Below are 23874 nucleotides of genomic sequence, written 5' to 3'. Positions count from 1 at the left end.
ATCTGGTAAAGCTGAGCATTTGCAGACGCCACGACCCTGCAGCTCCACTCCTCATTCAGTTCTAAGGAAGCGTTTGCTCCCGAGCCCGAGGAGACGCGCCGGGACGTTCACAGCTTGTTGCTTTTTGAAGCAAAACACTGGAAACGGTCCAAACATCCGTTTGACGGGTGAGTGGGAAACATGTTTTCGGGGTATGTTCGCGCACCGGGATCTCACACAGGCAACGCAGATGAGGCTGAGCAACGGCGCGGAGTCCGGAGCAGCTGCCCCGGCCGCCTAGTGTGCGGCCCTGGACAGCCGCGCGCGGAACGCGGGGTGCAGGCGGCAGGGCCGGGGTGCCTCCAGCAGCTCCGAGACGGTGTGGGGGCAGGGCGGGGCCCCGAGGGGCACACACACGCCCCCTGTCCCCTGGCCTGTGTCCCTCGCTGCGTGGCCAAGTTAATTCCAGATGGAAGCGGAGCCTCCCGCACGCCCGAGCGCCGTGAGCAGCTCCTGGCTGGTGCACCCGCTCGCCAGAGCAGCCGTCCGTGCTCCTTCCGCCCGAGACGGACGCACAGAAGCAGGCCTGGCTCTGTCCAAGCCGACTGGGGCTCCGAAGCCCGGAGCCCGTCCCCCTGTGGACTCTCAAGTTTCGTCCCGCTCTTGGGTCCACTGGGACGGGCCTCTGAGGCGGCCTCTACAGGTGGGCGTGCTTTCCGAGCGCCCGGTACCGGGGTGTGTTTGCGTTGCTTTAACTCACGAAACGCAACGTCCTCGAACGTGAACTCCTGGCTCAGAACCGTCCTTCCATCAAACCCTGGGTCTGGTCCGCAGCCCCTGGCATCAGGCTTTCCCCTGTGGGGTCCACTTTCCGGCCCAGACGGTCCAGGAAGTCGTGGGTTTGGGCTCTTCTTGGGGGCCGCCTCTTTGGAGACTGAGTCTCCTTTAGGTGGGGACACGGCCCCCACGATGGCTGGGACATCCGCCTCCCCTTGGAGCACTGCTCTGGCTCCATCCTCTCCCCGGTCACACCCACCACCACATCGCCCCTCACCTGCCCGTCTGGAGAGCAGCTGCCATCCTGGGTCTCTGACCTGACGCCCCACGGCCTCTGCTGTGCTCCCTTCCTGCCTCCAACAGCGTCTCTGTTCTGCTCCTGCCTTTTTATGTCCTGAAATCCCTACCTCGTCCTCCCCTTCTCCACCCATCCTGTTTCCCTTTGAACGGTGGGCTGCCTGTGGCTGGATCATGAGTTGTGAAAGTAGAAAGGAGCCCCCGGGGGTCCTCGCTGGGCCGAGGAGGAGAGCATGGTGGTGGGCGAGCTTGGAGGGCCGTCTGCCCAACCTCAACCGGCTTGCTTGGGTGTCGACGACCCCTCCCCCTGCCCTCGGGTTCACTCCTCCCCCGACATCTGGGCCAACCACCTCCTCTGGGCAGGGAGAGGCGCGCTGGCCTCTCCCGTCTCCGAGGGATCGATGTCTGCAGCAGCATCTCACTGCCCTTGGTGTGCTGTCCAGTGATCAACCTGCTCATCTTACGAATCTGTTAAGCACGTACCCCTAAATATTTAAACACTCACGCAATTCATGAATCCCAGCTAAAGAAATTAACCAATAAAACTTCCCAGATATTTAGATATTGATTACAAACTTTAATCAAATGTTTCTAAATGTTTAATTAAAACCACAAGCTAAATACATCAGATTTGCTTAAATTGCTTCGAACGCCTTTAGAGCTAGGCGAGAGCTACGGCTCAGCGCTGAATGACCGCTCCCCCCCCACCCCCAGGATGCTGAAGTCCTCACCCACAGTGTGACTGTTTGAAAACTGGCCTTTAGGGGGTGGTTAAGGTGAAATAGGTCACGAGGGTGGGGCCCGGTCCGCGAGGACGGCGGCCTTACGAGAAGGGGGAGGGATACCAGGGCTGTCTGCCACGTGAGGACACGAGCCGGGCAGCCCTCGCCAGAAACCAACCCTCCTGGCACCAGATCCGAGAGAACAAATGTCTGTTGTTTAAGCCACCCCATCTGTGGTGTTTTGTTATAGCAGCTGAGCTAAGACAGCACGTAAATTACCATAAAGACTCAGAAGTGGGGGGATTTGGGGGCCGGGGGAGACGTGGTGGGGGGCACACAAGTGTCTGCCTTTGTCTACGTGTGCAGAACTGCATGGAACGGTGCATTGGACTGGCTATCAAATGTGCCCCAATAAGGAAGAAAGAGAAAGGTTAGCTTGCTTACATGGAGGCCGGTATAAAGGCAGTTCCACGGCACGGCACGTGGCTCTGCACGTGGCCCTGCACGTGGCCCTTCCTTGTTACTCTCACCTTCCCGAGTCCTTCCCGCAGCCGCTGCAGACAGAACAGGGGGACGTGCCCCCCGGACGGCCTCGCCGCAGCCTGGGTTCTCTCAGGCCCACTCCTCCCTCGGCCACACGGGCTCCTCCCCATCCAGGACCACCGGCCTGCAATCCCCCGTGTGCACCTGACCGTGAGCCGCGGGAATGGCCACGGCCACAGGCGTCACCGGTGACCTACCGCTCCTCCTCCACGGGGTCGCCGACCACACCCCCACCTGCCGCGCGCGGGGCTGGCGCCTGCTTGTCTCTGGCATCCGGTCTTGAGCGGGAGATGCAGGGGTGCGAGAGGCTGGGATCTCGTGGGAACACCCCATAACAGCTCAGGAAGATGCTGGCTCCAACACACCTGTGAGCTGCTGGCCGGGGCGAGGAGGCAGTTGTGCACACGGATTGACACGTGCACGCACACCTCACGCTCGCACACTGACACCCACCCGTTGGGGCGGGCCCGGAAGGCGGACGTCCAGCACGCACAGCGATCACCTCAGGGTGATGGGTAATTAGTGATTTTCATTCTCTTCCTGAGACTTTCCCACATTTTCCAAATATTTTACAACATTAGAAGAAAAAGGAAATCCCCAGATATGTTTGTTTTTAAGTAAAAACCACCAGGCTGCCCCCGTCATGGCTGCCGCAGGAGCCCATGTGTCACAGGCTGAGAGTCCAGGCCTGGCTCAGGGACACATGGCCGCCAGGGGGTGGCCCCTCTGGCCGTCTGGGCCCTCCCAGCCTCGGGCCAGCTCAGAAGGGGTTAAGATGCTCCACCAATGCAAATTAGGTTTAATTAATCCTTTTCATCAGTTGCAAATATACCTTCTGAACCCCATTAAAAACATGAATATGCAAATGCAGACCTTTTTTAATTCTCATTTTCAAGGACTTGGTGTTAGGGTTTGATTAAGTGAATTCCGTTAACAGCCTGTAAACCTGGTGCAAAATTTAATTTCCATTTTAAGTTTGAAAAAAAAAAAGAGAAAAAAGGCACGAAGGCTGTTGGTAATTGCACTAATTATAGTGTCACACTATGTACAGAGGCCACACACGCAGCCTGCCGGGTCGGGGGCCCTGGGCAGGACCGGGGGCGCTCACAGGGGCCCACAGCCGGTCCCGCTCGTCTGGCCATTTTCCGGATGTAAGGACTGAGGCTCAAGTGGGGGAGACGTTCCCGGAGCCCCTCCCCCGTTGGGGCTGCCTGGGCCCCGGGCTTGCGGGGAGGCGGGGGCGCATCCCAGCTCTGCCAGCATCTCCACGAGCTCCCAGGTGACCTGCCGGGATGCACATGCCACTCATCAGCCAGACGGGAGGCAGTCGGGCAGCGCCTTCAACACGCACGACCGTTTCCCTGCAACATGCGAGCGAGCACCCGTGACCAGGTGCCCAGGACCCGCAGCCACACGGCCCGGTCTGTGGCGCGGGTGCTCCAGGGTCGCCCGTCCCGCGTGGTGGCTGGTGCACACGTGCCACTGAGCGCCTGGGACGTGGCCGCTCTGAACCCAGATGGGCGGTGAGTGGGAAGCAGATGCTGGCGTCCCAACACTCGGGGCCGAGAGACGGCAGCACGGATGTCTGGCCAACTCACGTGTGTGACTTAGAGAACTCACGTGATTGACATGTTAGTTGCAAGTTTACAGCACGATGATTCAATATTTGTACATACTGCAAAGCTAATTTTTATATTGATTATATGTTGAAACAAAATTTTGGATGTAAGTTAAAAAATATACTCATAAAATTAATTTCACCTTTTTAAATGTGGCTGCTCAAAAAATTTCAAATCACGTGTGGCTTGCACGTTATTTCTGTCGTCAGCGTGGTTCTGTGGGTTCTTGAGGAGACACTAAAGCTGATGAAAATGCGTACATGTATGTAACACACGTGTGTTATAAGTAAAACACACGTAAAGAAACGCCAGGCGGTGCTAAGGGCCACAGGAAGGTGAGCAGGCTCGGCTGCGCGTCCGCCCGGGCCCCATAACCAGGGCCACAGCCGGGGCGGCTTAAACAGGACTTCCTCACAGTCGTGGAGGCTGGAACCCGAGATCCAGGTGTCGGCGTGCTGGTTGCTCCCAAGGCCTCTCTCCTGGGTGTGCTGACGGCCGTCTCCTCCCTGGGACCTCACATGGTCGACCCCCCGTGTCTGTGTCCCGATCTCTTCTTACAAGGACACCAGTCCTATGGGATTAGGACCCAGCCTAAAACCCTCATTTTAACTTAATTACCTCTTTAAAGGCTCAGTCTCCAAACAGTCACATTCTGAGGCATAGGAATTCAACACATAAATCTGGAGGACACAGCTCGGCCCCCAAGGGAAGACTAGACTTGCGGGGGGGATGGTTCTGGGAAGAAGGCCCCCGCTGGGGGGTGACGGGTGGGACGCGGGCTGGCGTGTCCGAGGCTCGCCATGGCGTCCCGTTCTCAGAAATACTGACCAACTGGAAAACACCCCAAACCTTCTGCTCACTCTGGAAAATCTGGAGCCGTGAATAGGGTGGGGACCAGAACCAAGAGAAAGGTGTCCAGGCGAGACCGGTTAACTTGAACCTGGAAATCAGTTTTTGTTTGTTTTGTTTTGGTTTTTGTTTCTAAAGTAATGACCAAAATGGTTCAGAGGTATGGAAGTTCTGCGAGATGCTGTCAATTTCACTTTAAAATGAGAATCTGGTGTTTCTGTAGGTTATTGTTTTCAATAAAACTTCTTAAGTGTTTTGGAAATAACAACAGCAAAACCCCAAAGAAATACATCAGTAGATGCTTTTATGGAAAATTTCCAAGACAATTGTTAAGTGAGGAAAAAACCAAGCTGCAGAACAACCAGTTATTTTAAAACCACAGACAAACCCAGTGAGACCAAACATCGCGCTGTCTGCCCGCATGTCAGGTGTGTGTGGCCATCACAGGTGGACGGGGGCTTCTCCTTCACTCGACATTTCTGCTGCTGAGGGTTTTTTCTTTGACGCTGAAAGTGCATCAAAACTGTGCAGTTGAAGATGCAGAGAAGAACGAGAAGAAAACGGAAACCACCAGGAGACAGGCAGCCGGCAGCCAGAAGGCTCCCCCATGCTGGCACCTCGTGCTGTGTGACTTTGGGCAAGGCCCTGCCCCTCTCTGGGCCCGAAGCAGGAATTTAAACACTTTGGTAAAGCCACCTGTCCTCACATACACACACGTGACAGCCATGCACACACACATGTGACTCACATGCATCAACACACGCACACACTCCTGCCTGTCCCGCCCTAGACTCTGAGTTGCCCCTCAGAGGCTCCCTGGGGACAGAGGCCCGGCCCCTTGCTTGGCCCTGGCATCCTGGTGACACTGAACCTCGAGGAAAGCAGGCCGTGCTTGACCCAGAAGCTGGGGCCGTGAGGGCTGCTGACCCGGCCAGGAGGCTCCGGCCTGACGGACTCGGCTGTGGCCTGAGACAGGTCCTGCCTGTGGGTCATCGCGGGCTGGGGACCACCTCACAGACAGGAAGGAGTTTGTAAGATGGGATGTTTCAGTCGGGTCGGGGTGGGTGGAGCCTCGCAGACTGGGAGGGGCTGTGTGAACCCTGAGGTCACGTCAAGTGCAGATTCTGACCCAGTGGGCCCAGCACCTCTCACCGGCTCCGGGGCGATGCCGCGGGTCGTGGCCCACGCCAGAGTCTTGAGGAGCTAGAGGAAGCCCAGCGGTTTACTCATTTCCAGAACGTGAGCCAGGCACTCACGGAGAGGAAAAGACAACAAACGCTGCACTCTGGACACTGGGGGGGCCCACGGGGGCCCCGGCAGGCGGCGCTGTCCTCCTGGGAGCCTCCGGGACGCTGGAAGGAGCCGCCGTGCACCAAATCCCGTTCCATCCTGGCAATTACGGTTTATCGCCGCGGCACGAATCCCTTAAAGTTAGTCATCAGTGGCGGTGCCCACTAGCGAGCTGGCGGCGGTGGGGTCTGCCAGCACCAGAACCTTCCGGGCCCCGCTCCCACGCAAGCGGACGCGGAGCCCCTGGCAGGTGGGGGGGGGGTGCTGGCAAAGTCAGCAGCGGGGCACTGAGTCGACCTGGGAGAACGTGCCCCTGGGGGGTGGGGACCGCCGCCGCCGCCTCCTCGCTGGGTGGGGGGCCTGGGCCTGGGGCAGCTTTTCACCTGGGGGCAGCCTCGGGGACCCCCTCACTGTGGAGAAAGGTGGGGAGCCCAGGGCAGGGATGAGAGCACGTCTGGGTGCTCAGGTGAGGCTGGACTTGGGGGAGGCTTGGCCACTGGGCACCCTGTCCTCCTGCAGAAGCGGGGCCGGGGGGCGGGCAGGGGCCCCGGCTCCGCCAGTACAGGATCTGCCAGGGACTGACTCTCGGGAGGGGACACGAGGCCGCGGACAGGTGGTGCGGAGGGGTCCCGCGGCCGAGGCACCCGCGGCACGCGACGGGCAGCGGGTAGGGCGACCTGGCCCCTGGCCTCAGGGCTACGCGCCGCCCGTGGGCGTCGGGGCCGTGGTGCGAGCGTGGCCCCCGGTCTCGGAGTGCGACTCCTCAGCCCCAAATCCCCCAGCAGGGGCCTTCCCCACCCGGGCTGCCCACCCCCGCGTAGGTGACCACCGCGCAGAGGTCAAGAGCCTCAGTCCCGGCCCACGTCCTAGCACAGCCCCGGCCTTCCGGCCTGCGTGCGGCTCCTCCCGCCGCCGGCCCGCGGGACCCCGCTCCCTGGGCGGTCTCGGCAGGAGCCGGCCGCTCCCGCCTGCCCGGGGGGGACTGGCCACGGCCGCTCCGTCTGGGAGCCGGCCCCCGTGGGCGCCGTGTGCGTGCAGGGTGTGCCCGTGTGCACACAAGGGCCTCGCGGTGCATTTGTATGGGCTCATGATTTTGTGTCACGTTCTGACGTGAGCATTTTATTACTGCTGGCGGCACCTGAATTCAGCAATTTCACACGGGAGGCAGGCCGGGGCCAGGCCTCCATGGGGCGGGGGACGGGGGCAGAAGTGAGAGAAGGGCCTGGTTCCCCCACCCCCTGCTCCCGGCCTGGGGCCCAAGAGCATCTGTGGGACCCCCCTCCTCCCTCGACGCAGCAGGGAAGTGCCACCGCGGGTTTGGGGCTCCTGAGGGGGCAGGCAGGCCGGGGCCCACAGGTCTCGAGACCCCACCCCCCTGCCTCGCGGGGAGGGTCTCAGGGCCCGAGAAGGACCTCGCTCGGTGCCGATGCGTCCGGGGCCCCGGGAACGGGGACTGCTCCAGGGTGGGGCTGGGGGCAAACGGAAACCCCCACCTTGGGGTCATCCCTACGTGTCGGACCCCCGGGGCCACCCTCCGCCTGGCCCAGCAGTGTCGCGGCCGTCCCGTTGGGTGATGACAGGGAAACACGCAGCCTCGCTCCTCCCGTGTGAGCTGGGCTGGGGGGCGTCTGCGGCGTGAGAAGAGCGGCACGGCCCCGGCCCGACCAGAGTCCAGCTCCGAGCCGCCTCGTGGCCCTGGGAAGCCCGTCCGCACACCAAGCCTCGGCCTTCTCATCTGTGAAGTGGGAACAGCAACCCCTCGAGCCGAATCAGGGGCTGACCCGGCAGGGGGCTCTGGGTTCCAGCAGGAGAGCCTTGTGAGCCTGCGGCCGGCCTTGCTGCGACCCTGGACCCAGCGGGGCCGCGTCTGCCTGAGGCACACGTTCAGGTCCGAAATCTGGAGCTGACTGTGACGGGGGCGGGGCGTAAAGGGCAGCGCCAGGTGCCGCCCCCACGGCCCCAGGGCCCTCCCCGCCCGCCTGCCCCGACAGTGGCCTCAGACCCCGCTGGGCGGGGGGGCAGCGCCGTGGGTGAGGCTGCGCCCGAGGCCATGTGTACCCGCCTCTGCCGGGCACAGGGGGCGGGGACGTCACACCAGGGAGGGTGGAGTGCTGGGGAGCCGGGCTGTGCGCGGAGGGAGCCGTCAGCCCGGGGCTCGGACGCACACACGGTGAGCAGCGGGGCTGAGGAGCCTTTATTTCATAAGAGTGGGGAGCCTGGCGGGCGGCCCACGTTCACCCCAGAGCAGAGCGTGGCGGGGGACACCGGGGAGGGGACAGGAAGCCGGCCCAGAGCCCTGCTCCCCGAGGGCCCCCCGGGGCCTCACAGCTGCTCTGCAGGACGGAGGGTGAGGCGGCGGTGGCCTGTCTCTGCAGCACGGGCGTGAGCCCAGGGGTCGGCGCGGGGGCACCCGAGCCGCTTAACCCCCCGGCCAGAGCCTGCCCACAGGAGTCCTGTGCGTGGGGGCAGGCCGCCTGGGCCGGGGGCCGGGTGGCGCTCAGGAGTCCCCACCCGGCTGTGACACTCCCAGCCCGTCTGGGCAGGAGGCAGGGCCGCGCTGGGACGCTGGCCGGCCGCCTGCTTCCACCTTCAGGAGCCAAGGGCACGGCTGGCGCGGGGCTGGGGCTGCAGGCTAGGCCACGGTCTGGCGGCTGAAGAGGTCGAGGGTGAGGGCGCTGAGGAAGGCGGGGATGCTGTCCTGCTGCAGCAGGTGCAGCTCGATGAGCCCCTGCACCGCCCGCGAGAACTCCGTCTCCAGCAGCTGCATCTTGGTGCCCGAGGGTCCCGCGGCCTGCAGGGTGGGCGGGAGACACCGGAGAGGCCGTTAGTGGCGGGGGCCCGGGTGGGTCCCCACGCCCTCCCCTGCCACCCCCGCTCCAACGTGGACAGGCCTGCTGCCCAAGTCCAGGCACGTTCCCCCCTGGGGAGGCCGTTTCTCGGGCCTCCTGGGGGGGGGGTGTTCGCACCCATGCTTCTGGAATCTGGAAGCCAGGACGGGGGTGTGGACCCAGCTCACAGCTCCTCCTCAGGCCCCGGGCCTCGTGAGGACGCCTGTGCCGGGCGCGAGGGCCCCGTGACGGCCACCAGGCTGCAGGAGCTCCGGGGCGGGTCTCGCACCACCCCGTGTTCCGGGGGGACGCCACGGGGCCGCCGTGTCAGGGCCTCGCCCCCTGCCCTCGGGCACCGCTGCACACCAGGGGCGGGGGCTCTGCCATGGGCAGCAGGGCTGCCTTTGGAGTGCGCCCGCCTGAGTTCAAATCCTGTGTCTGCCGGCTGTGAGGCCTCAGGCACGGGACAGAGGGGTTCCCAGCTGGGGGCGTGGCTGGGAGCTACACACGCGTGGGGCTTGCTGAAGGGGGCAGGCGGGGGCCAGGCAGTCCTGGAGAGCCCAAGAGGGACCAACGCCCGCCACGCTTCTTTATGCGCACATCGCTTATAACTGGGAAGGGCCACGAAGGAGGACAGGGCTCGGGGGACTCAGCACAGTGGCTCGGGAGACCCCGGCCCAGACGGCGCGGGGCTGGCCCGGGCCACAGGACAGGCCTGAGCCCAGGGCAGGTGGTCCCGGGGGTGCGGGGCAGCGGGGGGTGGGCAGAGGTCCAAAGGTGCCCGAAGACTTGAGGGGGTTCACGGTGAAGCTCCCTCCCTGCCTCCCTCGGGCGGGCCTGCGGCAGCTCCCACGCTCCCAGAGGCAGGGCGAGGCTGCCTGACCCCCGTGGGGTACCCCGACGTGGGCCTCACCTGTCAGCAAGCCCATCCCAGGTGAGCGAGGACACCCAGGGCCTGCCTGCTGGGGATTCAGGTGGGCTGGGGGCCAGGCCTGGGGAGAGGCTGCTGTACACCAGACAAAAGCCTGTGGCCCGCGACCCTGTTCAGAGAGGTGGTGGTGCTGGTGAGGCAGCTCAGGGGGGTCAGGAGGTGAGGGGGTGGCGGCCACCGAGGGCCAGCCCCCCACAAACGGAAGGACTACCCACTCACCATCCGACCCGGTCAGCTCCACCCCTGCGCGGAGGATGACAGCTGCCACTCTGTTCGGAGAATCCCAGGCTGGAAGGGATTCCCACCCCCCACCTTCCCAGGCAGCTCCGACCAGGGAAGGCTTCTCCTCGCTGGTCCCCAAACTCGCCTGCCAGCCTGAACCCTGGCTCTGCCTCGCTGGGCGTCCGCTGCACTGATTCCCGTAACGGCCGCCAGAAACCTGAGCAGTGCCACCTGCAGCCCAGCCTGGGGCAGCCCGGGCTCGGAGGAAGGTGGACACGCCCTTCCCGGCCCACGGAGACCCCGCAAAATGCACCCCCTACCCCAAGCTACACATCTGAGAAACAACTCGCGTGCAGGGTCCCCTTGCAACTCTTAAAACTCAACAATGAAGTTAAAAAGCGGGCAAACGGTCCGAACGGACATTTTCCCAAAGAACAGACAAACGGCCACACCACCGTCTGTCTTTAGCCCACCTACCCACCGGCCCCAGGCCTGCAAGGACGACGCGATCCAGGCGACAGGACGGGCTGCAGGGACGCGGGGGAGCAGGCAGGCGGGCGCGGCGCGAGTGGTCTGGCGGCTCCTCACCGGTGACCCACGTGACCCGGCAGTTCCAGCCCCGGGGACGTGCCCACGAGACGCAAAAACACACGTCCACAGGGAGCTGGCACAGCGTGCTCACGGCAGCAACATTCCAGACCACAGGGGACACACGACGGACAGACGGACAGGTAAGTGCAGGGCGGCCACGGACGGGACGTGGTTCAGCCGCGACAGGAACGACGCTCCGCGCGCACGGCCGCCCACGTGCGCCAGTCCGCGGCAGAGAGGTGCCGCAGCGGGCAGAGCCGCGCGACAGGAGGCAGCCTGGCGGTTCCGGGGCTGGCACGGGGGGCCGGGAGGGAGGAAGGGGAGCGACTGCCTGGGGTGAGCGTGGGCTCTCCCTGGGGATGAAGACCTTCCAGGTCAGGGGTGGGCCACACCCAGCAGAGCCGTCCGCAGCGCAAGGTCCCTTCGGCCAGCAGCCCAGGCTGCTCGCCCGGCGGGCCTGGCAGGGCAGAGGAGGCCCGACAAGGTCCAGGCCGGGAGGCACCGCAGGGCCTCTGAGGCCCCAAGGAAGAGGCCGGCTGCAGCTCTGCTTCGGCCCGCGCCCCGACTCCCGACCTCTGCGCGTGGCCTTGGAGTGCGCGGCGCCTCCCGCTCTGGGCAGCCCGCCCCGTTCCGTGCCCGCTAACACGTTCAGCCTTGTCATCGTTCACCACAAGCCGTTTTTAAACAAAAACAAGAGAAACCACTCTGACCTTTACCAAGAAAATCCTTTCATTTCTGCCTCCTGCTCTTGATTCTGAGTTTTCCCCTAAATGTCAGAAGGGCTGGTTCTCCTGCAGCGGTCGGCTCGGCACAGGCGGGGTGGGCGTGGAGGGAGCGGGGGTACTGCGAGGGCGGCCGCGTCTCCTGGCCGGGGGGGGGGGAGGGGGTGTTGAAGGGCAACCCGGCCCCCCCACTCTGCTCCCCGGGGAGGTGGCCGTCCCCTCCGCCTTGACCCGGGGGTGCTCTGGGTGCCTCCCCAGCCCCTGCAGGCTGCGGGGTCCTGACTGCTCTGCACGTGAGTCACACGAGCCTCGAGGTGTCCGTGCCGGAGCCGCTATCCCGACAAGCGGGCCCGGCTGCACCCCTACCCGCGGGAGCCGTCTGGGGCCCTCGCCCACCCGCCGGCATCGCCGGACAGCCGTCTGCCCTCACGACCCGGGTGGGGGTGCGGGAAGGAGGGGCCCCGTGCTCCTTCCCGGTCTCGACCCCGCTCCAGGCAAACCCCACGGCTCCCGGCTCCTCCCCGACGTGGTGCCCTGGGCCCACGTCCCGGTTCCACGGAGCTGCCGTGTTCCCAGGATGTGCCCGTGAGCCTCCTGTGTTCAACGCCACCTGGTCCCCAGGCACCTTGTACTACACTCTAATTAGGCGCTGTTCATTTAAAACCAGGGTGCACATTTTTTTTAAAGACTTTTTTGATGTGGACCATTTTTTTAAAAGTCTTTACTGAATTTGTTACAATATTGCGTCTGTTTTGTTTTGGACTTTTGGCTGCAGTAGCATGTGGGATCCTAGCTCCCCGAGCAGGGATCGGACCTGCACCCCCTGCATTGGAAGGCGAAGTCCTAACCACTGGGCCGTCAGGGAAGTCCCCAGGGCGCCATTTTTAAAAAAGCAACCTGTTCAGTAAGACGTGCTGACCGTGCTGGACAGAAGGGGTCAGGCGTGTAAAGGCGCCTGGCTCGAGGGCCACACGTGACCAGGTGAGCCCAGTCCAGGGGGCGGGCCGGTCTCAGGCCCAGCCCGCTGCCTGCCCTCCAAGGTGCCCGGCTGCAGCGGACACTGCTCTGCGCCTGGGGAGGGTGAGGCTCCCGCCTGGATTAGGATGCGAGGAAATCGAAGTGCCCCCGTCCTCAGAACAGAGTCAGGGCTTCTCCAGCCAGGCTCTAACACATTCCAAGCGCTTTCATACGCTCACAGCTGATCTGGGGGTCCGCTTGGCCCTGTCGGCCACCGTCCTCCTGGGACTTCTGCGCTGGAGGACACCCAGGAGCCTGCACTGGGGGTGCCCCCGGGGACCCCCCACCCCAGCACATGCCCTGACAGCGAGGACAAGGCTGCTGGTAAGAGCGCCGGCGGAGGCGCGCCGGCGGGGGTGCTCACAGGGGATAAGGTGAAAGGCGGCTCGTCGTGGTGTTCTGCAGCTCCAGGGTTTTTACTACGACTGCACGTAGTATTTGTAATCAGAAAAAACAATTTATAAATTACATCCACAAGAGCTGAATAGTTTTGAGAACAGGCAAACACACACACACACACACACACTCACTCACTCACACAGCATCCCTGCTACAGGGACATCCTGCCACGCCGCCCTGTCACCCTGCCGACCCCCAGGGCTGGTGTGAGCTTTGCCTCACCTTGGGTGGGGGGGGGGGGAGAACACACCTTGCCGACTTCCTCCCAGACCCACCCCACCCGTGGGAGGGCAGCTCTGGGGGCGCCCCTGGCCGCCCCAGGGGTCCTGGGCCGCAGGTGACATCCAGTGTGCTGCTGGCAGCCTGCAGACGCTGTGTACGTCTCTGCGCTGCCCGCCCGCTGTGGTCCGCGGGAGAGACGCAGGCACAGCCCCCTGTGGCTCCCCTCTGCCACGAGGATTCGCGCTCCCAGCCCACACCGGCTGCTCCCTCCCTCGCCCGGCTCACCCAGGCCCCTGTCCAGCCCTCCGTGGGCCGGTCAGTGCATCCCCGCCCCCCCCAACGCCTGGTCCCCCTCCCCCTCCTACGGCAGATGCCTCCGCACCCTGCGAGGCTGGCTGGGCGTGGCTGCCCAGACCAGCGGCCACCGGGAAGCCCCAGCAGGCGCTGATGCGTGTGCACAACCCAGGAACAGGGCAGCAAGTGGTGAGGACGACGGCCAGAAGCGGAGAGCCCTGTCCCCGCACGAAGTTCCAGGGACCGGAAGCTGGCAGAAAAGCACGTCCAGCGCGGGGAAAATAGCTCACCCAATTATCCCCGCTCAATTGTACCGAAAAATGTCTAAATGCTGCATGTTCTAATTATACCAGCGTTATTGGAATTCACCGTCCCCGGCTAGGGGTGACCTTTCCCAATAGTGATTGTGGGGGGGGGCAAGGCCAGGCACCCCAACGGTTGCAGATTGATCTCAAACCCACAATTATTATTATTATTATTCTATTTATACAGCCCTCCATCTTCCTAGATGCTCCATTTTAGACCCATACGCAGCTGTTCCTGCAGCCTCACGAGGGGGGCAGGGCACACGTGGGGCGGCGAGGCCCCGAGCGGTCATTTCCAGGAGCCCTGCCGCTCACAGGTGGGCGCCCAAGGACTCCTTCCAGGTCCCTGCGGGCAGAGGCCTGTGGACGGGAGCGGAGGCCGCCTGGAGTCGGGGGCAGAGACGGTTAAGGGAGGCAGATGGGGTGATGCGAGGGGGAGTGGGGGGGGGCACCACAAAGCCGACGGCCTCCTTCCCATGCTTGCAGGGGTCAGGGGTCGGGGGTCAGGGGCCAGAGAGGACCCCGAAGGCCTGGCTCCCCCAACCCTGGCCCCACTGTCGCCTCTGTCAAGGGGCCAGGTGTCCCCTCTAGCCGGCATCCAGGAAGCCTCCCCCTCCTCACTCTCCATCCAGACAAGTCACAGCCTCAGAGCGATTCTGTGAGGAGCCCACAGGGGCCGTGGAATCGTCTGAAGAGCGATGTGGCTGGATGAACGGCAGACAGAGTCAGAAGCTGGGCTCAGCGCTGGCTGCTCTCCTATTTGCTGTGTGACCACAGACAGCTCACTTCACCTCTCTGAGCTGGACTTCCTCCATTTAAGTGGGGACACGGTGTCTGCGTTCCCACAGAGGGCTGCTGGTGGTTCAGATGACAACACGTATCAGAACGCACAGCAGGCTCCGGGGAGACGGGAGGTCTGCCCACCTGCCTGCAGCGACCGGGAAAACGAGACCCACACAGTGTGCCACGTTCCGGGACACAAGGCAGTGAGGAGCACGGTCCCGGCAGACGGGAAGCAAGCCCCGTGACGGCCCCATCTACCCCTCGAGAGACTTTCTAGGCACCGTGAGGGAGGGGCCCAGGCAGAGCCGGGGGGCTCTCTGAGCTGCAGGGACAGCTGAGAGTCTGGGGAGACGCAGGTGGAGCCAGAGGACGCAGGACAGAGCGCCCAAGAGGAGAGCCACGCCTGGAGGAAGGCCGAGCGCGGTGCCCGAGTCCTCAGCAGGGTACTGATCAGTGCACGAGAAAGAAACCACCCGAGACCAGGAAACACACCCATGAGGATTAGGTCAACACCACCCCCATAGGAGACGCTCCCGCAGCTGGAACAGTGCCTGTCCCCACCAGCCACACCAGGACACCCCACCATCACAGGGTGCAGAAGGGTCTCCTCTTAGGAACAGCGCAATCACCTTTGGCTACGTGCTGATCTCTGGTCCCATTCACAAATTTTTTTTTTTTGGGGGGGGGGGGCCCGCGTTGCATGGCATGTGGGATCTTAGTTCCCCAACTAGGGATCGAATCTGTGCCCCCTGTGGTGGAATGCAGAATCTCAACCACTGGACCACCAGGGAAGTCCCGGCTCACAAATCGTAATCCGAGACCTGAAAGAATCTGTTTCCAAGTAAGTAACACCCCTGAACAAAGCTTGGGGGCAGTCACAGGAAGACAAAAACACCCAGCCCCCAACAGGGAGAAATTCACCACGCCTGGCACCCATCAAAGATGACGGGCATGCAAAAATCAGGAGAATGTGATTCCCAGTGCAGGGAAAAAGCAATCAATTGAAACTGATCCAGAAACGACACTGATGCTAGAATCAGCAGATAACATGAAATCCCTTACTGTAACTTTATTCCACGTGTTCAGAATGTTGAAGACGTAAAAGGTGCAAAAAAGAGCAAAACTGAACTTCTAAAGGTGAAGACGACAGTATGAGATGAAAAGCGTATGAGACGAAAAGTGTCCTCGGTGGGATTAACGGCAGATCGGACGTTGGCGAAAAAAATTTAGTGAACCTGATAACATAGAAACAGAAACTGTTCACAATGAAAGAGAGGGAAAATGAACAAAAGAGAAAGAAAAGCGCACGCGTGGGGCCGTGGGGCCCTCGAGGGACGCACCACACATGCGCCTGAGCCCCTGGAGAGGCTGCCGTGCATGTGCAGGCGGCTTCTGAAACAGCTCCCAGGGACCCTGCCTCCTGGCACTGGCATCCCATGCAACCCACTACCCTAGAGTTTGACGAACTCTGAGTAAAAAATACGGCACAGATGAAGGGGCGTCACTTCTGAGGTGGCGTCACAGTGGACGGTGACTCTGACCTGCTCTCCCTCTCTGGTTCCTGCCACTGACGACGCAAGGTGCCCCGCCATGAACCGCCCACACTCCACACCCATGTGTATGAACATGGGGGCCAGTCCTCTCTCGGCGAGATGCGAGGTGACCGCAGCCTGGGAGAGATCCTGCGCTGAGGGCTGGGCTGAGGGCTCCCGACTTCTGGCCTTCGGAAACTGAGCCACTAGGCTGGGGAATGGCCAGTGATGGACTGCCACCACGGGGGACAGAAAAGAGTGCCTGGAAAAAATAACAGACCCACACATTTGAAATGTGATGAAAACTGCAAACCGGCAGGTCCAACACGTTCAATGAACCCCAAGCACAAAAAATAAATGAAGAAAATGGCACCAAAGTACACGGTGATGAAACCACTCAAAACTAATGCTGAACATTTTTAAAGCCGCCAGAGAAAAACAGACAAAGGACCAGAGGAGGAAACGGCCGACAGCAGATTTCTCACTGAAACACGGAAGCCAGGGGGCAGTGGAACTGTGCCTGTAAAGCACAGAAAGAACAACAACAAAACAAAAGCCAGTCAACCTAGAGTTGTACACCCAGTGAAAAGGAAGCCTCCTCCAGACATGCAGGATCTGAAGAAACTCACCGCCAGCTGACTGGTACTACAAGCAGTGTTGAAGGAAGCCCTTCACAGAGGAGGAAGATGGAGACGGAAGTACGGGAGTACACGGGAAGAAGGAAGAACACCCCATCCCTTCAACAAACAAGGAAGTGGAAGCTGCGTATGAAATACGTGAAAAAAAAAAGTATTATTTAAATATCTTTAAAAGGTAATTGACTATTTAAACAAAAATAGTAGCAAAGTATTGTGAGGTTTATAATATGTGTATAAGTAAAATGTATTTCAAAGAGGAGAATAAGGCAGGAAAGAGAAAACTGGAAGGGACTGTAAGGTTATGCGTGTAGTATGGGAACTCCAAGGTTCTTAGAGTCTACGTGACGTGCTATTACGTCACTTGAAGTTGACTGTGATAAGACGTACACTGTAAGTCCTAAAGCAACCTGTAAAACAGCACGATAAAGGTATACTTAAGTCAAAAAATGAGACATATGAATTTGTACAAATTATTCAATTAATCTAGAAGGCAGAAAAAGAGGAACAAAGCATAGGACCAACTGCAAACAAATAACGAGATGACATAAATCTAATCAGAGCAGTAATCAACTTAAATGTAAACAGTCTGAAGAGCCCAGCAGAAAGGCAGAGATTGTCTGACTGGATACACTTGCTAGGCTCAAATACATGTGGCTTATAAAGAAAGTAAAAATATGAAAAAGATACACCACACTAACAGAAGCCAAAAGCCGGAGTGACTGTGTTAATACCAAATTAGATTTCAGAGCAGAGGATACCATCAACGAAAAAGGTCACTTCAAAATGATAAAGCGATTAATTTATACATGAAATAAAAACCAACAGAAATGCAAGAAGGAACAGACCAATCTATAATCATAGTCAGAGACTTCAATAGCTCCTTGTCTCCTGATAGAAAAGGAAAACAGAAAATGAGCAAATACACAGAAGACTGGACAATACTATCGAACAAACCTGACCTCACATTTATAGCATACTCCAGCAGAGTACAAATTACTTTCGAGTATATTTACTTAGACAGAAAACATTCTGGACCTTAAAACAAATTTCAATAAATTGAAAAGGATTTATTTCATACAAACTATGCTCTCTGACCACAATGAAATGAAATCAGAAAGTAATAACAGAAAGCTACCTGGAAAATTTCAAAATATATGGAAACTTAATAATATACTTCTAAAGTAACCTATGGGTCAAAGAAAAAAATCAAAAGGGAAATTAGCACTTGAAACTGGATGATGATAAAAAAGAAATAATCAGGGTTTGTGGAGTGCCGGTAACACAGAGCTTGGGGGGAAATTTATGGCATTAAGTGTCTACATGAGAAAGAAGAAAGGAGCCAAGTCAAGACTTCAGCTTCAACCTTAAGGGACTTCCCTGGCAGTCCAGTGGTTAGGACTCCTCGTTTCCACTGCAGGGGGCGAGGGTTTGATCCCTGGTCAGGGAACTAAGATCCCGTGTGCCGCGAGGTGTCGTCAAAAGTAAATAAATAAGCAGGAGAAAGGAAATAAAGAGGAAAGCAGAAATCAGTGAAATAGAAAATAGAGAAGCATTAGAAAAAAATGAAACCAAAAGTGATTTTTTCCCAGAAGATTAATAACATGGATAAACTGGTGAGATTAACCGGGAATAAAAGAAGACAAATTACTCGTATCATGAACGAGGGGTAACGGCACTAAAATTCTGCGGATGTTAAAAAGATAGTAAGGGGGCATGATGAGCTCTCTGCCGACGAGCTCGACGACTGAAACAAAATGGAGGAGCTCTCTGGAAGGTACCAAAACTACCAAGAGCACCACAAAGGAAAGCGACAACCTCAACGGCCCTACGGCTATTAAAGGGGTTGAGTTTGTTGTGAAAACCTTCTCACAGAGAAACCTTCAAGGCTGGGCGGATGGCTTTCCTGGCGAATTCTATCAAACATTTAAGGAATACGTAATACCAACTCTACATAAATTGTTTAGGAGAATGGAAGAGGAGGAGCGCTCTCCAACTCATTCTGTGAGCCAAGCATCCCCATGACGCCACGATCAGACGGTAACAACAAGCGACAAATACGGTTCAATAATCCTCAGGAAGACAGACGCAAAAATTCTACACAAAACAGTAAGCGATGCATGTCCAGCAACATACAGAAAAGGTAATACAAGTGGGTTCTATCCCAGGAATGCAAGGCTGGTTTACCATGAGGAAAAGTAATTCGACACATTAACAAACTAGAGAAGAAAAACCACAGCATCTCAACAGAGGCAGAGGAAGCATCCGACCAAACCCGGCATGCATCCCGCAAACGCTTCCTCAGCAGATGAGGATGAGACCAGAACTCGCTCAGCCCGACAAAGGGCCTCTCTGCCCAACCCACAGCTGACACCACACTCCGGCTTCAGACGGAAGGAGTCCCCTCAGGCTGAACCTGGGACGAGGACGTTCCCGCTCACCACATCCACCCATCGCTGTTCTGGAGGGTCTAGCCAGAGATGTTAAGGCAAGAAGAAGAAATAAACCCTCCAAACTGGGGGGCTGAAATACAGGGACGTCAACCTTCGGACAGGCAGAGGGACAACTGTCTTTACTCCCAGATAACGTCCCTGTCTCTGTAGAAAACACAACAGGATATATTAAAAAGCTACTAATACGTGAGGTCAGCAAGGCTGTACAATTAAAAATCAATTTTACAAAAATGAACTGCTTTTATATATTAGCAACCAAAAGAAATTAAAAGTGAAAAACAATTTACGATAGCATCAAAAACAGGAACTCCTTAGGGACAACTCCGACAAGAGACGGGGCGCGCCCGTGCCCTGGGGACGCGGAGGGAAACGGTCCCTGGGCTGGAAGACTCAGTACTGGCGAGACGGCAATTCTCCCCACGTGATCCACAGCCTCAGCGTAACCCTCATCAGACCTCAGCAGGCTTTTAGTGTAGAAGCTGACAAGCTGGGTCTAAAATTAATATGAAAATGCCAAGAACCTAGAGCTCCCCCCAAACTTTGAAGGAGGCCAAGACTGTGACTTGAAGACGGCAGCGGAGAGAGGGGTGGCACACCGATGTCCGCCACCCCGCCTCTGTCGACACCCGCGTTCCTCTCTCTCTGCGGCTCACCTGTCCCAGCCCCTCTCCCCCACGACGGCCCTGCTGCCGGACGTGCCCTCCCCTCTCCCAGCGAGCCGGCTCCCTGCCGCCGCCCTGGCGCCTCCCCAACACTGCTACGTGACACCTGGGCGATGTTCCCCAGTTTTCAGGCCGGGCTGTACACGGGTCTGCTGCACAGACGTCCGACACGACGATCCCGCAGCCGCAGGTCTCCCTCCACCGACGGGCTGGCCTGGGCAGAAGTGGGGGCTCTCTCCTCCTTCACCCACACGGCCTCCCCTGCTGCTGCCGCCAGACGTGGGTACGACGGCGGTGGGACGCGGGCCTGACTGCGAGGAGATGACCGTCTCGGGGCACACCTGCCATGGCCCGTGTTTCGGGCAGGTGATGGCCCGTGGGAGCCCGCTCGGCCCGCGTCGGGTCCACCCGTCCCTGCTGGAGACCGCAGGTGCGCCCGGGGACGTCTGGTGGCCCCAGCCCGTGAGCAGTGCTGCCGGCCTGTGCCGACCGCCCCCTTACCCCTGGCACCAGATCATCTGTACACTGCCTTGTTTTTCATCTTTGGCAGGACTGAAAATCTGATCTCAAAACGGAATTTTCTTTTTTCCTTTTTAATTAGTACTTGGTAACATCACCAAGCTGTGAGTTTATGGCTTTGTAGATCTTGTGTTTTTGACACTAATTACTCACAAAGGCTTTTTAAGCTCCATTTCAACTCTGCAACTGCCACGCTGGTAATTAAACGAGAGGAAGCAGCAACAGATTTCACCCCCGGCCCTGCCCACCTGAGCCCTGGGCTTCCGTGTGGCTGCAGCGCCCACGGCCGGGGCTCCAGCCCGGGAGGCTGGGGGTGGATTCGTCCGGGACTCCAGCCCCAGCCTCCCCGCTTAAGGCCTGGCTCTGCTCTCGACTCCACAGCTAAATCACAGGCTCTAGAAGCAGGACAGGAACCAGCAGTAAATGCTTCCCAAGAACCCTGTGGTTCCACATGCGTGGGGTGCCCAGCCCCGCCCCACCCCCCAGGCTGCCTTGCCCACACGGCCCCTCAGCCAGTCCTTACACACCAGGCATCTATTGCCACAGCTGCCCTCTGACCCCTGCTTCCTCCCTGCAGAGGAGCAGAGCCAGGAGCCTGGAGGGCAGGGTGTGTGAGGATTCAAAGTCCTCTGTCCTCCCCTCGGTATGCAAGCTGACCCTAAGCTGGAGGCTGGAGACTGGGCTGCAGGTCTGCAGGTCTGCAGGTCGGTTGGTGGTACCAGGCCAGCCAAGCACTGTGCTCCTGGAGCAGACGCAGGCCCCAGGGAGCCCCCAGGTGGCAGGGCAGCTGAAAGGGCAGACCTGCTCGTTCCGTCAGGACCATGCAGGAACCTCTAGTGACAGCTCAAGATCCACTGCGGACATGGTCTGGCTGCCTGCCAGCCACCCGCACCCCTGGACAGCTGGCCCTACAGGAAGGTGGTCTTCTCTCTCTTCCCGATAGAACCCAGGGGTTCTCTGATGGACGATAACTCAACCCAACAGGACAGCACCCTCCCCTCTGGTTTTCAAGACTTGGGGAGTGCCCGCCCTGCACGGCGCAGCTGGACGTGGGCAAGGGTCCGGGTGGCCAGGTGGGCCGAGGTCCCCACGCCCTTCTGGGGGCTGTGGCTCGGAGAGCGGGCAGACCGTATTAGCCTGCCCACCTCTGACGGTGCTGGGGCTCCCTTAAACACCATTGGTTAGTCACAGCTTAATGTTCTTTATTGCAATTCTATTTTAAGATGCAATTAAAACATCTCATTGCTGAAGTGCAGGGCTCCTATTGGGCTTTTTTGCTAACATGGAGTCAAAACCAGAGGCGGACGTGGAGACTCGGGCCACAAACTCGTTTCTGAGGCAGCAGGCTTGGTCAGGACTGGTCTCCCTGGAGAGAAGCCCGGCCCGCGACGAGCCGTGTGGGAGCTGAGCCGCCTCCCCCCCGTGCAGGCCAGGGCCTGAGCCCCCCCTCCAGCTCCGCCTGCACCCGGTCCCCCGGGGCGGGTCCCGCGGTTCAGCCTTGTGAAGGCACCGTCCTCTGCCGCCCTCTCCCAGGGGCTCGGCGCGCCTGCCGGGCTGCACGTGCCGTCACCAGGTGACAGCTTCGCACGCTGCCCAGCCCTCCAGCTCCGTGGCGGCTCTGACCTCCAGGAAGGTCGGAGCACAAGTGGGCGGCAGCGCCCTCTGCCCCGGAGGGACGGCGGCTCGCTGCCACCAAGGGAGGCCCACCCCCAAGGGCGCCCATCGGACGAGTCACCGGCACCCAGGCGGGCGTCCGCCCGCTGCTGGGACCCACAGGGCGTCGGCGCAGGGCGAGCACCAGCAAGCGGCCGCGGGATGTGGGGGGTCGCCTGAACCGAGGGCTCCCCCAAAAGCAGCAGCCGGAAGCAAAGGGCCCGAGCTCCGCCAGGCCGCGTCCAGCCTCAGGCGGGAGACGCTGCGTGCGTGCGTGCGCGTTCACCGGCGGGCCCCCCCCCCCCCCCACCCAGACAACGCGAGCGAGCGGAGGGAAGAAGTGCCTCGTTCTCTGCACAAGGTGCTCCGACCGATGCAATCCGCGTGTGCAGAGCGCGTGCAGCGCGTTTTCCGCTCCATCAGCACCTCAACCTGCACGAGGCTGCGCTTTGCTTTCAGACCCGTTTCGTGGGGCCTGAATTATATTACGGGGTTTTCTTCATCTTGCAATAGGAGATTTCATGTCCTGCTGATAGCTATGCATTTCCATTGACCACATTCATTTAAAAAAGAAATTTTTAAAACATTCTGCAGTTGATTTGCTCCTTGGCCAGAAGAATGGAATACAAATAATCTCCTCACTTCTTGCAGGTATCTTTCTGTGATTTAATTGCGGAAATGATTTTCTAAAGGACTCTCACGTTTGTATCTGACCTGGGGAAGGAGATTGCTCTCTCTGGGGGTTTGAAGACTCGTATCTCTCCCAACGCTGCCGGCCTCTTCTGTCGAGTAAGCACCAACTTTCTCTCAGGACGTAGGAAACATCCTCACATGCTGGCGTCTGCAGGCGGGGACGGCAGAGGCTGTGCACAGCCGTGACCAGAGGGCGTGTTTAGGGGACCCTGCAGGGCTGGTCCTTCAGGAAGGTTCAGAGACCCCGGACGTCGGCCTCCCTGACCCAACATTACGTGTGGCCGCCCTGGGCAAAGCACCCTGGAGGGATCTGGGCTCTGATGCTGGATCCTGGGCCTCTTGGACCCCCCCCACGCCACACCAACCACTGTCAAGGGCAGGACGGTGCAGCCTCAGAATCTGCTCCCAGGACAGACCCCCGGGAACCTCGGCTCCTCATGCGACCGCGATGGAGAGGGGGGCCACGCAGGGGCCCGACATGAAACGTACTCAACAAACGTTCAGACGCCCGAATCCACGAGCTCCCGCCCCTCCCCTGGGGTCAGCGCCAGGCTCTGGGTCCCCAGCTGGCTGGGGGCGGGCTGGGGTTCCTGGGACTCTCTCTTTCCATCCCCTATGTAGCTGTCCGTCTCCCAACCACCAGGCCGATGGGTTTCACCGGGACTAACAGTGTAACCAGACGCTGACCCTTTCCGATCACACAACTGACATCTCTGGGCTTTCAGTCAACTGCGCGGACGCCCCCAGGGCAGGGGCTTACTGTGAGCAGGAAGGGCCAGGAGATGCCGGCAGGGCTGGGGCAGGGCTGGAGGGGGCCTGACAGTGACCGGCCCGTGACGGAGGGGCTCCTGCACAGGACGCTCCACACACAGCCTGCGCCACCCTCGCCCGCATGAGCAGACGGGCGTCACCGTCGTGCCCTCCGCCCTCACCGTTCTCACACCTGCTGCGGCCGAGTGCGGGTCGGGGTCAGGGGTCAGGGTGTGGACACCGGCACCCGGCCATCACCCCGCCCGCCCGGCGGCTTGTGGGCTGAACCTCACACCACATACTTTGTTTGATGCAGAATGTTGTTTACAAATGTGAGCCGCTGTTTCAAATACAGGAAATTTAGCACAAATATTCGTTGTTTCTGGCTACTCAGAGCCCTAGAAACCCTGGGCCCACGAGCCCCCGGCCACGCGCAGGACGCCTGCCCTGCGGCCCCCACGCCGCTGGCAGCTCCTGCGAGGCGGAGGGTCGCCACCCACGCTGTGCTTTCGCTGTGGCCTGTCTCATGGAGGAGAAGTGTCCTTGAGCGCAGGCCCACCAGGGGTGGGAGACCGGGGGAGGGGAGG

General features: G+C 59.8%; 1 protein-coding gene across 9 annotated transcripts in view; it reads right to left on the bottom strand.

Moving 5' to 3' along the window:
- The window catches only part of MAD1L1 (mitotic arrest deficient 1 like 1), a 352049-nt gene that overhangs the window by 33109 nt on the left and 295066 nt on the right, over positions 1-23874 (bottom strand). For 3 of the 9 annotated variants that reach the window (XM_057695713.1, XM_057695709.1, XM_057695712.1), the window contains one exon: positions 8575-8867. The exons of 1 other annotated variant lie outside the window; for it this stretch is intronic. In XM_057695713.1, the coding sequence (XP_057551696.1) occupies positions 8709-8867 (159 nt within the window). In that variant the 3' untranslated portion in view covers positions 8575-8708. Of the gene's footprint in view, positions 1-8076; positions 8868-23874 lie in introns of those variants that run through there. 5 more of the 9 variants (XM_057695708.1, XM_057695705.1, XM_057695706.1 and 2 more) reach the window with 5 other exon arrangements.

The sequence above is a fragment of the Hippopotamus amphibius genome, chromosome 9 (genome assembly GCF_030028045.1).
Source record: "Hippopotamus amphibius kiboko isolate mHipAmp2 chromosome 9, mHipAmp2.hap2, whole genome shotgun sequence".
NCBI lineage: Eukaryota > Metazoa > Chordata > Mammalia > Artiodactyla > Hippopotamidae > Hippopotamus > Hippopotamus amphibius.
Note: the sequence above shows the minus strand (reverse complement) of the source record. Positions and strands in the feature narration are given on the sequence as shown.